The sequence below is a fragment of the Orcinus orca genome, chromosome 15 (genome assembly GCF_937001465.1).
Source record: "Orcinus orca chromosome 15, mOrcOrc1.1, whole genome shotgun sequence".
NCBI lineage: Eukaryota > Metazoa > Chordata > Mammalia > Artiodactyla > Delphinidae > Orcinus > Orcinus orca.
This window is the reverse complement of record NC_064573.1, coordinates 87557541-87573304: the sequence shown is the minus strand read 5'-3', so window position 1 is coordinate 87573304 and position 15764 is coordinate 87557541. Positions and strand designations below refer to the sequence as shown.

General features: G+C 55.5%; 1 protein-coding gene across 7 annotated transcripts in view; it reads left to right on the top strand.

Moving 5' to 3' along the window:
• The window catches only part of RIMBP2 (RIMS binding protein 2), a 262379-nt gene that overhangs the window by 196486 nt on the left and 50129 nt on the right, over nt 1–15764 (top strand). For 6 of the 7 annotated variants that reach the window (XM_049697907.1, XM_049697906.1, XM_049697908.1 and 3 more), the window contains 2 exons: nt 438–488; nt 11201–11396. In XM_049697907.1, coding sequence (XP_049553864.1) covers nt 438–488; nt 11201–11396 — 247 coding nt within the window. The remainder of the gene's footprint in view (nt 1–437; nt 489–11200; nt 11397–15764) is intronic. The other variant, XM_049697910.1, reaches the window with a different exon arrangement.

Genomic DNA, 15764 nt, shown 5'->3' with positions numbered 1-15764 from the left:
ATCTAGGGGTCAAGTTCGCATGATTGTGTTTTATTTCTCAAGCAGTTAAGGACATTTGAGAAAATTATGGTGCTCCCTGAGGCTTTGGGAAGAATTAGCCTGCCGTCTGGGTTCAGCCTCCGACCGTGTGTGTGGCCCCTTCTCAAGAATAGAACCCGGCTCCGCCCCTCCTGCACCAGCTGCATCCCACCAGCCTCCCTGTTCTCTGCCACATCAGGGGCGCTTTCCAGTTTTTACAAAGAGCATCAAACCCGAATCCATTCCTCTTGCCCAAAGGGAGAGACAAATGAGAACTGCTTTAGACCCTTAGAATTTAGGGGTTTATTAGAGGAATAAAAATCAATGACCCACACTCCCTGATAATTTAGACATTAATCTTTAATTCTCTTTTTCTCCCTTTAAACGTTCACTCTTCTGTTTTTTTATCATCAAAAAAGGCTCAGGTTGAAGCTAAGAAAGAACACGAAGGCGCAGTGCAGCTGCTAGAGGTAAGCGAACCGGCCATGACGGCTTTCTTCCTGGGGGTGGGCGAGGTCAGGGGATATTGCGTTAATGCCTCATGGAAGCAATAGCTAACCTTTACTGAGTGCCCACTGGGTACCGGTTACTCAAGCAGCCTATATGATAGGCGCCATTATGGTTCCCATTTTACACGTGAGGAAGTGAGGCACAGAGAAGTTAAGCAATTTTCCTGTGGCCACACAGCCAGCATCAGAACTGTGGGTCTCAGAGGTGGTCTGCTCTCCTCTGCTGGCTCCTTCTGGATGGAAAGCAAGGAGGGTGAGCCCGCTCACTTGGGGGGCATGATTTCCTCGAGGAGAAAGGTCGGGGGATGGGCCATTCCTATGGGTGACAGATGAATGGGGGAGTTGTAAGTGACAGCACTAAGCCCAAGGAAGCACTTGGCATCTGAGGGGGGCGTTGGCAGGAATCACAGCAGTGAACACGATCAAGGTGCTGCCACGGGCACCGTCCCCATGAGCACAGTGGGAGTGACCCTCCCCAGCTGCCCAGAGGCCTTTCTCACTGGCCCTGATGGTGGGGGCTTGGCCGGAAGTGGGGGGCATGTCTGGACCACTCTTCTGTCCCTGGCTGATGGCCTGCTGCCAGCCTCCTCGGGAGCAGGGGGAACTCCTGGGATCACCCCGGGGCCTTTGCCGTCTGCGTTCCTCATGCATATGATAAATGGACGTAAGGAGGCTCCCTGCCGAAGACAGAGATCACCCAGTTCCTGACTCCTCACTACAGACACAGCAGCGGGCTGTGTCTGCACAGCTGGGGCGGCCCCACGAGGCCTCCTCCCCTAGTTCCGTCCCATCAGGAAAGGCCAAAAGGGCCCTTCCGCCGGGCCTGCCACCTCCGCACATGGGAAGCACCTGTCCTCTTTAAGATGACCTTGTCTCTCGTCCCCAGGGGACCAGCGGCCACTTAAAACAGAATATATTCATCTCTTACGTTGCCTTTTAAAATCTATTCCTCCCCCAGGAAAAGGTTTCATCATTATGGTCATAGGTATTAAAATTGATTTTTTGAAAGCGTCCATTAGCTAATGAATATCTGGAGAGCTGAGAGTGATAAATAGCAGAGTGGGGAAATATATAACCCGGGAGACTGGAAACAGGCCTCCAAAGGGCCGTACATCTCCCTGAAAAATCACTTCATTCCCCCGCCAGCATCACTCACCGCACTTTGATTTACATAGTCTCCTGGCTGGAAGTGCAACTTCTCTTTTCCCATCACCCCAAGCCCATCGATCTGATCGTCCGTGTTGTTTTTATCCGCCTTCTGAGCTGCCGCTCTGTGACAGCCCCGCAGAGGTCATGTCCCCCGGCGCTGGCGGCCGTGCGTGCCCCGGCACGTGGGGATGGGCGTAACGTGCTTCGGTTGGAAAAACGGAAAAGGCAGTGCAGATGCACTGAGAATCTGTGTCTTCTTTTATTCACAACATCTTCCTGTCGTTGTGTCTCGCTTTGCTTTTCACCCAGAACACGCTGGAGAGCATGCAGGTATTTTAGGGAATGATGTCTGCCCCTCCCCCTCCCCGTGTGCTTGGTTTGCTTCCCCGTTCGTGGACCAGCCGCGCACCCCTGGGCCCGCTCCATCCGCTCCTTCTTCCGAAAATGGGCAGCTTTCTGATGCGGTCGTGGGTGCCTGGGGCTCCCTGGGGCCAGGGCAGCCGAGGAGCTGCCCCTGGGGGCTCCACCCCAGGGAGGTGCTTTATTCTGGGCATTGAGGCCCAGGGCTCTGTCCTCTGAAGTGATGAGCGGGGCCAGCAAAGCCGGCTTCCATTCTCAGGCTGGAAGAACGTTCTGTGAATTCAGATGACCTCGGGGAGGAGAATTGTCGGGATGATTCTACCCTTGGGTCAGCCACGTGCTTTCGAGCCCGGCCAAGAGCCCAGAATTTGGTGGGTCCGTCATCGGAATTCAAGCCTTGCACCTGAGCGGTCCCATTCCCATTCTGTGTCGAGTGAGGGCGGCGACCCTCCCAGCAGCTGGGGACCCTTGCTTGTTCTCACAGGCGTCCGCCTGGGGAAGAAGAGAAATGAGCTGTCCCTCCAAACAGGGTTTTGAGCCTTTTCCAAAACTCTGAGTTTGGCCGTGAATTTGTAGAACCAACGACTTCTCTCACTCTTGGGTGGTTTCCAAAGCGGGGTTCTGGGACCCGCAGTATCGGCATCACTGGGGAGCTTGTCAGACCCACTGAGTCAGAAACCCGGAGCGGGGGACCGAAATCTGAGTTTTAACCAGCCCTCCGGGTACTTCGAGAAGCGTTGTTTGGAGAGTGCCAGGCTGGTTACAGGAAGGGGAACTATATCTGAAGGGGTAAGCCCCCTGGGAATCTTGGCCAGTCCTGGTTCAGCACCTTAGTAACCAGAATTGTTGACCAAGAATAACCCGAGTGCGACCCCGCCCGCCGATCCTCCGAGCATCCCTAGCGGGCAGTGTCGTCTTCGTTCGGAAGTTCACGTTCTCTGTGCCTCCTACTTGGCAGGTTGGTGACTTCCTTTAGTCAGATATTCTACCGAGCAGAACAACCCACCTCCTTGCGCAGCTAGAGAGAACGCAGTGACGGAGAAGGGCTGCCCCGGAAGACGTGTTAGGTGAACCCCTCAAAACACCTACACGCGCACATCCGGTTCTGTGGACGTTTCTCAGTGCCGTTTGCTGATGAACGATTGGCCAGGATGTTTGGAGATGGGGGGGTGGGGTGTCTTTATTCCTGGTCAGGACACCCAAGGACCGATCCGGGCTGGCTTGGGGGCTGAGCAAAGACAGGGGTCAGGAGTCAACTGAAAATAGAACAGAGCTTTTCAGAATCCGGAATCAGAATCCAGGTTTGCTGTTTGCAGACCTAACAGCCTAAGAGCGGGTACTAGCTACATAGCTTCCTTGGCACTTTATGAGGGAGTGAGTTTAAGACAAAGAAGCAAAAGAAAATAGTTATAACAACAGCAACGGTGCCAACAGCAATGTTTATTGAACCCTTCTCTGAGCCGGGCACTGTTCTAAGGGTGCATCTGCGGGTTACCTAGGAGATAACGGACGTATTGTCCCTCTCAGTCTCCATGACAACCAGGGGAACCGAGGCAGGAGAAATGACTTCCGCAAAGCCTCGGAGCTAGTCAGGAGCAGAATCAGGAGCGAAAGCCCCAGGAGTTTGGCGTCAGAATCCAAACCCTCCACCACTGCACGGCAGCATCTTCTGATCTCGGAATCCTGACCTCCCTGCGAGGTGGGGTCAGGTCTCCTGCCAGCAAACCTGTACCAAAAGGTGGATCAGCTCCCGCAGCAGCCAGACTTGGAAACGCTGGCCGAGCAGCCCAGCTGCCCTTCCCCAGCAGCAGCAGAGACAGGAACGCACGCCACGCGGCCACAAGTGACAAGAGTGATGGAATTTCATCCTTTTAATACCACCCAGGGAGGTTGGTATCAACCTCCTCATTTTGCTGATCAAAAACCAAGGCACAGAGACGCGGAGCCACCTGCCGAGGACACACAGCTTCTAAGAGCAGAGCCTAGGCCCTGAGGGTCCACGGGTAACACCATCTCAAGTCACTGAGAAAAGAGTGTGCAGAGAAGAGATGGCCCGTGACTGTGGGGCCCATGAACCCTAAATCCTGTTGGGTAGGAGGCAGCGAGTTCTGGGGTCCGTTGCCAGGGGACTTTCGCCCATGGTGAGCTGCTTCCCGCCAGCGCGTCAGTGCTGAGTGCTTCGCATGTGCGTCTCGCATGCTTTGTGGCTGATTCTCCAGGGCTCCTTCCTAGGTACTTATGGCCTCACTCCCAGCACTTGTTGCCGTCCTCCCGGACCAAGGCATCCACCTGCGGGCGATGCCAGGACGAGCCTGAACAGGCTCCATTCATCCCTGAGTCTCATTCGAAAGGAGACAGGGCTCATCTGGAGGCAAGGGTCCGGCATCTGAGTTGCACGGTGACTCTCCTGGTCCCTGGGCTCCTTTTGCTTTCATGGGTCCCTTCTTCCATAAAAACATTAAAATTATATTTTACATCTGCTTAGGTGCAAAGACGAATATAATCCAGGTTGGATTCATTATTGTTATATTCAGTTTTCCTCTGAGTTTAAAGGAAATTAAAATGAAACCATTTCTGTGGGTCCCTAAACCAGGCCTCAGGTACCCTCTGCTTCCTGGCTTGTGTTAAGATGCTCAGTGACCGTCTGGCAAGGGAGCGTGCTTGTGAGTAAATGAATATGTTTGGTCCCATCAAACAGATGAACTTGGTCTCTGGTGCATGTGTTAGGTTAGGCCAGGGTGTGCTGCAGTAACAAACACCAAAGTCTCGCACTCAGCGCACAGAGGTTCATTTCTTGCCACTGCAGATGTAGGAACACTCCACGAAGCTCCACTCCACATGGTGACTCAGGGATCCAGGCTCCCTGCTTCTTGAGGCTGTGTCATCCAGAGCGTACGGCTTCCTGGTCACCACGGCAGGGAGACCTCTTCCGTGTCTCAGCTACAGAAGGCACGGGTGTCACCTCTGCTTACAGGCCGCTGGCCAGAGCTAGTGACCCAGCCCCGCTTCACTGCAGGGGAGGCTGGGAAGTGCAGCCTCCCTGGGTGGGGGCCTGGTGGCATGGCTCTGCCACGTCTGAATTCTCGAATCTTTACAGAGCAATGCAGTTTTGATACTAAAGTGGACAGACAGATATTAGCTAAGTCGAGAATCTGAGACGTGCACAGATAGAGAAGTTTATACTTAATGCTCTGCCTTTAAATCTCTTAAGAATTCTCTGTCCTCCGGGAATTGTGGGGATGGGGTCTCTGCCTCCCTAGGGTAGACTTGGCTACCCTGTGCCCATGAGTCTTAGCTGGAGGACGAGGTTGTTAGGGACAAAGAAACTGGGGCAGGTGTTTGGGGGTTCAGCCACCCAGGACTACCTCTGGCTCCAGCTTTATCTCCCTAACGCTCCCCTTCCCAACCGCAGTTGGGAGGACAAAAGCTACAGTCAACGGGAAGCCCCAGGTTTTGAAGTCTCATCAGTGAAAGGTGTTTATCTGCGCACAGGGCGCCTCTGTGCCTAATGCTCGTCTATACAGAAACAAAAGACTCAAACGACCCAGACCCACCAGCAGCAGAATTCACTGTGCTTTGGTTGGACAATTTGATAAAGGCATTAATCGTGTGAACCAAAGCAAACGTTTACGACACTTGTGTTTTAATAGTGCTGACTCCACACACATTAAAGGATGCGAAACATTAATTAAAAAGTCACCTTCACCCAAGTCTCCCCTTGGTTATTACTTTGTTACATTTTAGTATCAGGATGGCATTGTCCTGTAAAGATTCAGAGCAATTATTTGTCAAGATCCTGGAATTCAGAGCCGGTTCAGATGAATTGATGGGGTTTTTCTGGTACATTACAGTTGCAGGCAAGAGCTGGGCGCGGGTGTGGGTATTCACCTGGCAGTGGAGGCTATCTCTTAACTGGGAATCACCGTGAAAGAGTATGGAGAGACTCTCCGTGTCTCCCGCTGATGATAAAAAGTGGGGAAATTCTAATATACCTGCATGGGCTGAAATGCACCATCACCTTTGCTGAAAGCAGAAGTTCGGCCGTCTGAGAGGCGAGGGTGATTGGCTCGCTAGTTAGCCATCCCTCTGGCGCTGTCCTTTGCCCGCAGAGGACAAAAGATCTCAGTTTCTGCTTATGGAGCCCCTATCATGCCCGCCAGAGTCTGGACTTACAATTTTCCATAGTTCTGGAAGGAAGCTTCTCTCCCATTTTATAGATGAAGAAACTGAGGCCCAGTGAGCTTATGTGACTTTCCTCCACGCCCTCTGAGTGAGTGAGAGAGTGGGGGGGTCTGGGATCTAGACACAGCCCAGAGCCTGGAGTCAGAGAGGATTGGGTGTGTCCTGCCACTTACTGGGTGTGTGACCTTGGTCTTTAGTCCATCTGGCCTGGTCTTCCTCAGCCATGCAACGGGCTCACACCAACTTACCCCAGGGAGTCTCTCTGGCCATCAGCACTCGTGCATAGAGAGCCCCTGGCAGGCCCTGGCACACAGTAGGTACTCACTAAGCAATAAATAGCACCACGAATCTTGTTTACCCCTAAAGACGCCGCACAGAACAACTTACTCCCAAATCCCTCCTGCACTGCCTAGGATGCCCCTGGCTTGGCTGTGCTAGCGTGAGTGTTCACAGCATCCCTGGACCCTCAAAATTGTCCTGGTTTGGACACTAATTACAGGGCACAGTGCCCTACTCATCTGCTCCCCTTTATGAAGCCTGGAAGTCAGATGAAACATACAGGGCTTCCCTGGTGGCGCAGTGGTTGAGAGTCCGCCTGCCGATGCAGGGGACACGGGTTCGTGCCCCGGTCCGGGAGGATCCCACATGCCGCGGAGCGGCTGGGCCCGTGAGCCATGGCCGCTGAGCCTGCGCGTCCGGAGCCTGTGCTCCGCAACGGGAGAGGCCACAGCAGTGAGAGGCCCGCGTACCGCAAAACAAAAACAGATGAAACATACAGAGTGGAGGACCTTGGGAATGCTGGCAGGTGCATCTTTGAATGTGTTTTCCTTCGTCCTTATACATACCCGCAGCCACATCTGCAAGTCTCTGCTGTTGATTCCAGTTGGAGTTTACTTGCCGGATGACGGTGCCGTCTGTCCCCGCTGCGGTCAGAATGCAGCCGCCCTCCGCTCTTGATGCTCAGGTGGCGGGTCAGGGTGAGGAGAAGCGGGGCCGGGACAAACCGGGATGGCGACACTCAAGCAGACTGGTTAATTCAAGCGGGCGTGGTTCTGCCCCACCGGTGTCGCCACCCAGCCAGGAGCTGATGGTGCCCTGAATCCTGAAATCAATCTTGACACCCCAGTAAGCCGGCCGGACCCAACAGTGGGCTTGCTGTTTGCTTTCTGCATCACTTGGAAGCAGTTCCTTCTGGTAGCAGCTTGGGGACCATCGGAGGCACTTAGCCCCAGCGGCCGGGCTCAGCATCAGAGACCCAGCCGCCGCCAGCTGCAGCCAGGCCCGGAGAGGGTGTCCGTGGAGGCTCTGGAAGGGACACCTGCTTCCTTCCTGGAAGGGGGCAACAGCAGGGAAGCTTGGTGAACTTTCCAGAGGGAGCGCTCACCTGTGGGATGTTCTTCCGGTTTAACGGGTCCCTACGCCTCATCTCCTAGTTGTTCAGACCGTTTCCCCCCTGAAATTAGTGAGAAGAGGCATCTGGAAGCTGCCTGACTTTGGGGAGTCGTCCTCCTGCTGTCTTGAAGCCGTGTCCTTGGATACCCAGAGGAGAAACAAAGCAAGGAATTGATAAGAGAGGGGCAAAGAATTAGGTGTGATCATGCAGGACTCTTAGAATCTTTGGGGTAGAAATGCCAGGTGGGAGAGGCTTAGCCCTCCACCTTCGCTCCCGGGTCACAATGGAAGCAAGTCTCAAGCCCAGTTGTCGCACGTGTGCAGACGTGTATGACGAAACGCTTGTTGACGGGAAGGCACATCCCTCTTCCCTGCCCCTTAGGAGCCTCCTCCACCAGCCCCCTGGTCCCCAAGATCCTGGGGGTTTGCCTCGCTCCTCCTCTCATGGGCATCTCCCACCACCTCCGGGGATGTTCAATTTACAAAGATGGTTTGACGTCAGCTCCGATCCACCTGCTTCCAGGACCCTCCCCTCGTCACTCACGTCAGAGCCGGCCCTCTTTCTACAGGCACGTCCTGTGCCAGCTGCCGGGGAGAACCGCCTGCCACAGTCCCCATCAGTGAAGGGGACCCTGAACGAAGAAACGTTCCCTGGAAGGAGGCGCTCCAAGAGCTGGGGTCCTGGCGGGCCGGCAGTGGTGCCCAGGAGATGGAGTTCACTGTAGCACCTAAAACGTGCAGCGGTTCAGCACCCCTGCGTGAGCCCCGACCTTTCTCTCTGCTTTGGTCTGAGTCCCACAGGGCCTGCTGGGAGCACACAGCCTGCCCTCCTTCCTCTCTGTGCCGCCCGCGCCCGGCCCCAGTAAATCAAGAGCTCCCGCCAGGGGCCTGTTTCCAGGCGCCTCGGATGCCCGACCTCCACGTGGGCTCCTGAGACCTCGGCCGCTCTAACGCTCAAGGCTCCTGATCTGATGTTCCCACAACGCCAGCTTTTCATGTACCGCCTTTGAGATTTTCTCCATGATTATTTCGTGTTTTCTTTAAATCCATTCACTTTCTAGAACTCTCTATTTTGAAATAATTTTGAGACTCCCGAGAAGTTACGAAAGCACAGATGGTCGCTGTGTACCTTCACCCACCTCCCCAAGGACAGCGTCGTAGGTGACCAGAGTACATTGTTGAAACCAGGAAGCTGACGCAGGCACAGTTATCAGTAACCAAACCACAGAGACTCACTCTTTGCCCTTCCTTTGGCGCTTAGTTCTGTGGAATCTGATGGTACATATAGATTCATGAACCGCAACCGGGAATACAGATGGCTCCACCCCCAAAGACACGCCCTCATCTTAATTCCTAGTACTCGGACCTTCCCCCCAACCCCAGACCCTGACAACCATTGATCAGCTCTCCACTGCTTTAGTCTCGTCATTTCACGAATGTTACATCAATGAAAAATCTATCTGCTTTTTGGGTTTGTTCACTTTTCACACACCGCGTGACGTGAAGGACCTGATTACCAGTTGTCTTTTTCTTGTGCACATTACAATGAGGATGTGGCCATCTAAGTGGCATTTGTGTTCTTCCACGTTCACCTGACACCCTCCCACACACGCCACCAGGGCACCTGGCGGCACACCTGGATGAACGGGTGAGCTCAGGGCTCTTCTGATGCCCTTCCTGCCTGAGGCTGGGTTGTTGGCGACTGTTCCCTGCCTGAGGACCTGTCGCTCAGCCCTGGAGCAAACATTTCGTCTTCAGGGCTGAGCAGGGAGAGCCAGAACCCTCGGCCTTGAGGCATCTGATGCCGCCATCCTGGGGTCACCGCTGCTCCTGGGCGGGTGCCGCGTCTCCCCGATGGGGGGTGCCCGGGCGGGAGGCGGATCTCGCCACGTCCCCACCTGTGCCCAGGGGCGCCCGGCGTCACTTCTGTGCCTTCCTCGGTGGTGACAGCAATCGTAGCCAAGCTCATTCAGCCTTTTAAGAGAAGAATCCTGCTGATTTTGTTAAATGCATCGAAGAAATTAATTATTGGTTTGGGATTTGTTAGATCTATTTTTAGAATTCCATGATCTCAGACATAAACAGCACTTCATTCTGGCCTAAGGAGCTGAAAAGCTTAACACCAGTGGAGGAGGGACAGGGAAGAGGGGGGGACGGGAAGAGGAAGAGAGCATCGGTCTACCACTGTCCTGCATCCCTGCGTGCACACCGCCATGAGACCAAACATCTCTCAAGCCCCGACTTGGTACCAAGCTCTAGTCCGAGTGCTGGGGACACAGCGGTAGAGAAGCGGACAAAAATTCCTGCCCTCGTGGAGTTGACATTTTAGTGGAGGAAGCCAGACGGTGCCCACGGTTAATAATACAGCAGATGGGATTTTCCACTTATCACAGACTGAGGAAGGGAGACAAGGCAGGACCTTCATGCAGATGAAAGAAGCTGCTGCCTCTAGGAACGTGATGCCTGCAAGTCAGGGGGTCCCCTCTTCTCTGCTTCAGCAAACAGTTACAGAGCACCTGCCACGTGCCAGTGCTATGCAGCACGTCGTGGGTGTCTCAGGGAACCAGAAGGCGCAAGCTTGGCGCATAAATGATCTAGTCACGGAGGCAGACGAGAAGTAATCAGGGAGCTACTGGAATGTGCCAGGAAGGGAGCTTGCAGGGGAGGGGGCAGAGCGGACCCTCCCTGTGCCCCTCCTCCGGTGGCCCAGGGCAGGGAGTTCTGACAGCAGGAGAAAGGGCGCCAGGGGAGGAGGTGTAGGGAGTGTGCACCATGGTTCCCCAGGGAGAGGAGAGTGGCTGGGTCACGCCCGCCCAGCTGAGAACCCAGAGCAGGCAGAGATGGGGGTTAATGGGGGGAGCTGCCCAGGGCACCCTTCCCTGCCGCGTGTGCCCAGGGGACGCTCCCAGCTCCCTGGTGCTCCCGAGATGTCTCCGATGTCTGCAAATGGCAGCGATGTTGCTAAGCCAGTCCAGCAAACAGCACTTCCCTTTAGTGCCAAAGCGGGGTGCTTTGGGGTTCTGCAGCTTACAAGAAAACTGCATCCAGGGGTTAGCAACTGAGCTGTCCGCAAAGTTGGGCTGTGTCACCGCCTCACGCTCCAAATTTCAAGCAGCTACAGTGAGGCGTGCCAACCGCAAAGTGCCCGGGCTGTACACAGAGCCCGGGACACCCCGCAGTTGGCTGCTGGGATCTGAGTGTTTGCGAGGTTTCTTGGCTCCTGTGCTTTCCCACGTTCGCCCCGAGAGGAAACCTGGCCGACGGCCAGGGTGCACAGGAAGCTTAGTTTGTTCAGACACCGTTCTCGCGTGGAGGAAAGAGGCAGCCCTCCTGCACGCGCGCGCACACACACACACACACACACTGTCATTAACACATGCACACACGGCACTCAGTCCTGTGCACACCCATGCAACACACATGCACACGGTACACACGCACACACACTGTCATCCCCCCATGCACACGTGGCATGCATTCTTGTGCACACGTGTGCACACACACGCACAGACGCACACCTGTGCGCAGACACGCGGGGCCCCAGCAGGCCAGGCCGGCTGCTGACCGCGGGTCCGGGTCTCCGCGCGCAGCGCAGGGCACGGGAGCTAGAGGAGAAATGCCGCGCGCAGAGTGAGCAGTTCAGCCTGCTGTCCCGGGACCTGGGTCGGCTCCGGGAGCACGCGGGCGAGATCGACCTGCAGGGAGGCAGCTCCCTGGACGTCCCCTCGTCCCCCGGCAAGCCCTTCCGGAGCTTCATGAACGGACTGGCTCCCTCCGTTGGCAAAGGTAAGCGCCTGGACCGACCGACCTCCCTCTCTCCCTCCCTCCCACCCTCGCACGGCAGCCGGGATGGAGAAGGGGCGCTGGCAAGGGTCGGGGGTGGAGGTGTGTGACAGAGCATCTCACCACACCTGGGGCGGTGACCAGCCTAGCAGGCCTTGGGGCGGTACAGGCCAGCCGGCGTCTCCCACGCGCCAGACCTCGTCCTCAGCCCTTGACGGTGCCGACCAGCGTGGCTCCGCACACCTTCTGAGCCCCGTTCTACAGACAACACGGGTGGAGGGGCTTAGTGGGTCGCCCAGCCGGGCGGTGAGCCGGGGCTCGGCCCCAGGGGTCTGGCTCTGGGGTCTACGCTGGGATCTGCCAGGTGGGCTTCTCAGCTTCCCTCGTTTCCCCTCTTTTCATCCAGTGGCCTCTCGTTGACATTGTGATGTACTTGGAACTTCCCTTCTGACAAAGGCCGCGGTACTAACAGCGGTGCATTTCAATGCCCTCCCAGCACATTTGTGTATAGGATGCAGAGGTAGGGGGCAGGGAGGTTTGAATTTGCGTGGTTGAGGGGAATTTTGATCCCAGAGGCATCGAATGTAACGTCATGGAAGGTTCCCAGTGTAGGCAACAGAATACCCTGCTCAGTCAGGGAACTTTCTCTCCACTGAATGTGGAACGGGTCGCAGGCCCAGTTTTATCCTCCTGTAAAACAGTCGATGTTTTCAAGTTTACTGGAGACGAGTGTCAGATATTCACTCTGGAATTCCATAAAAGAGAGAGAATTCCCACATCTCTCCTGGGTCTTGTCAGAACGTAGGGTAAGTTCTCTGGACGCTTTTCATTTTGAAAACAAGGCGATGCTGCCTGTGTCTTGATAAATCATGTTTCCTGCTCCCTTCCCCCGCTGCTCATGCGTTAGGAGAATGCTAAGTGGCCACGAAACACAAGACAGGGGGAGGGGGGGTCTGGACACCCCCCCCAACAGACAAGTTCTGAGCACAGGGTACCCCCCAGGCCGCGATGCTGAGCAGATGGCCAGGCCCTGGGTGGAGCCCCTCTGGGTGGGGGGAGCACAGACAAGAAACAAGGGGACAGATGAGTGACTGGGCAGCTTCCCACTCAGACAGACGCGGGAGGTCAGGTGACAAGAGAGCAAGTGACCCAGGGCCACTTAGACGGGGTGGTCAGAGAAGGTTGCCTCCCAGAAATGAAGACCGTTTCTCCAGCTACCACGGGGTGAGAAGCTTTGGGGCTGCAGGTTCACGTGATCTTGGCCATGCACGCTTTTCAGGGTCCCCGGGTCGCGAGCAGTCGGTAAGTCCTGGGACTCAGCATAACGTTGTGTCCTCCTGGCTCAGAACTGTTCCGGCGACACAGGACAGACGCACGGTGGGCCCGCGGAGATGGGCGTCCGGGGGGATCCACGTGCAGACAGTCGGTACCTTTTTCCTCTGGGAGGACCACCCGGAGCGCCGCACGAGCAGCCACCCGCGTGCGGTGCTGAGGCCCAGGGACGCCCAGTAGAGATGCAGCCTCCAGGGTGCACTGGGGGCTGGGCACGTGGGCACCTCTGCCCGGCACACACCGGAACCCCAGGCTCCCCAGAGCGAGGCAGGCGCCCGGCACACACCAGGCGGCGCAAACAGGCTGGTTACAGGGAAGCACCCCGTCACTTAGGGAGCCTTTCCTATTGGTGCAGGAACACTTTAGAAGCTGTGTTCCCGGATACAGCCCAGCCCAACTTGCAAGCGGGCCCTTCTAAAAGTGGCAGCCAGGGGCCCCGTACGCGAATTCCTTGCAGCACAGCGTGAGAATGTGTTAGTCCAGGGCGAGCTCTTGGGTCAGTGGGGGTGGAGAGGAGAGCAGTGATTGACCTGGTTCAGTCGGTGTTGAGAGGATCTGGAAGAAAGGATCTAATTCACGACGGAGGAAAATGGATGCTAAGAACAAAACCAACAAAACCCAAACAGGACGCTGTCTCCGATCCCGGTAGAAGAATAGGTTCGCACTGAGGCTTCCGTTCAGCCCCGTGGAAGAGCCATCGTGGTAACAGACCAGCTCATTTGATAAACGCTACCTCGCCCACGGGGGCCCCCTGCTGGCAAAGCCAGACAGGCTTGGCATCCTCCTTGCCGCATCCTTGGTGTGCCAGCATCACTTGGTCGTGGGAGGAATGCCTGGTAGGCCTGAAGCCCCCCTCAAAGTCATTCCTTGACGGCAGATGGCAGGGGCCCCTTTAAGGGTGAGAGTGACAGGGAACTCGCCGCTGGGCTGGCCTTTTCTCCTTACGCAGGAGGGGAGGGTCGGGGGGGGGGCAGAGGAGCAAGCAGGGCCAGTGCAGGGTCAGAGCAGGACCCGGCAGGTGTGCCGTGCATCCCCTGGGGGCCTCCTGCCTGAGGCTGGGTCCTCCCAAGGTTGAGGAAGACAAGGACCGCTTGACCGTGAGTCCCTAAGGGACTCGCCTTCTGTGCAGCAGAGTCACATCTGCAACCAGCAAGGCAGAAATCACACAGGGACAGAATCATCCCCAGAAATCTCCTAGGAAGGGGGCATGTCATCTCCCAGGGCTGCCCCTACACAGCCAGTTTCCTTCCAGTATTGGAGCTGGGTTTTGGTGAAACACTGGATAAAGTCATTGATTTGACCTTAGTGGCCATATTTTCCAGAAAATGCATATCTTGAAACACACGGAGCATGAAGGGGTGTGCCGCTGAGGACACTGCATGATTTTGTCTCTAATCTCACATTCACTCAGAGAGCAGAAGGGCAGGTAAAATGCCACATGCAACAAAGTATTTTTCTCTAGACAACTGGATTTGTTTAAGTTAAAATGTGAATATGAGGTGACTCTACTATACTCATTTCACCGTTGCTGGTGGTGTCACCCCCTGCTATTCCCGGCAGCAGTGTATCAGTCAAGATGGGCTAGGTTCAGCTGCGGTAACCAACATCCCCAAATCTCAGGGGCTTGAAAGAGAACAAGTCTTGTTCTCAATCACACTGCACGTCCATCTCAGGTTGGCTCAGGGAGTGGGTTCCACACTCTCTTCATTGGGGAATGCTGAGCCTTTCCCATCTGGAATGTTCCATCGCAAGGGAAAGGAAGCATAACAAATGAGACACTGGCTCAAAAAGGCTTCTGCCCCAAAGCAGGACACGTCTCTTCCACTCACAGTTCGTTGGCCTGGGCAAGTCCTGTGTCGGGGTGAAACACCTCCCCTGCAGCACTGAAGCACCCTGCAGCCAGGCCACGCCCTCCGCCGGCTTTCAGAGGGAGTCAATTAATTCAGTAGATATTGACTTTGCACCTGCTCTATGCCAAGCACTGGCTGCTGTGGTCATTAGGGGTCCTGGGCAGTGACCAGAGCCAGGCCGCTGCGCTCTGAGATGTGGCCTCCTAGCAGGGACCCCGGGTCCACTGCAGCATCAATTCTTTGTTGCAGTGATGGTCCCCCAAGGTTCTCAGTTCTCTTAATCAGCTAGGGGAGTGGGGGTTCTCTGGGGGTGACTTCTACACAGCCTTTGTGGGAGCACTTCTCACCCTGTATGTTTTTCCTGATTTGGGCTCAGCGCGTCGTCTTCCTCAGTGGAGCTGTCCCTGTGATGGGAGAGCCACAGCCAGCCAGAGACTAGACAGAGCCAGAAAGGAGCATCCGCAGGCCACCAGGCAGTGAGAACGTGGGGAAGGGAAATGGTTGCTTCTGTAATTCACATCCGGTCCTAAGGAAACACGCCTGACTTAACCCGACAGTCCGGGCCAGCACTGGTCAAGGTGCTCAGTTCTCCCCGCCCTGCCACATGTCACTGGGCTGGGGCTCAGCAGCCCCATGAGGACAGGGTGGGCAGATCTGCTCTGGTCCTAGTGAGTCTCAAGAATAATTTTTAGCCATAAACCTAACCATTTGGCCACTTTGTGTATAAGTCAGGTCTCTTTCAGTCATAAGTGACAGCAAAGCCGGCCTAAACTGGTGCGAGCAAAAAGGAATTTGTTTATCCCATAGAGTAGGTGAAGAGCCTGGGTTTAGCCTCAGGTACAGCTGGATTCAGGGGCTCCAGCCATGCCACTGGGGTCCAGTTCCTCCCTCTCCGTCTCAGCTCCTCCTTCTATGAGCAGTCTCCATTCTCAGATGGACTTTCCTCCTCCTGGTGGCAATGTGGCTGCAGTATCACTGAGTCTCATCTCCTCTCCATTTTAAGCCAGAGAAAAAGAGAGCCTCTTTGCCCATGACTCCCACGAAGTTCTCTCTGATTGGACCTTCCCATCTCATGTGCAACACCACCATCTCCACCAAACAATTGGTGTAGCCAGGCGTGGACTCTGCCGGATGGACAGCCCAGAGCCGGGGGTGTAGATTAAGAGTGGGAGATGGGTGGGTCCCAAAA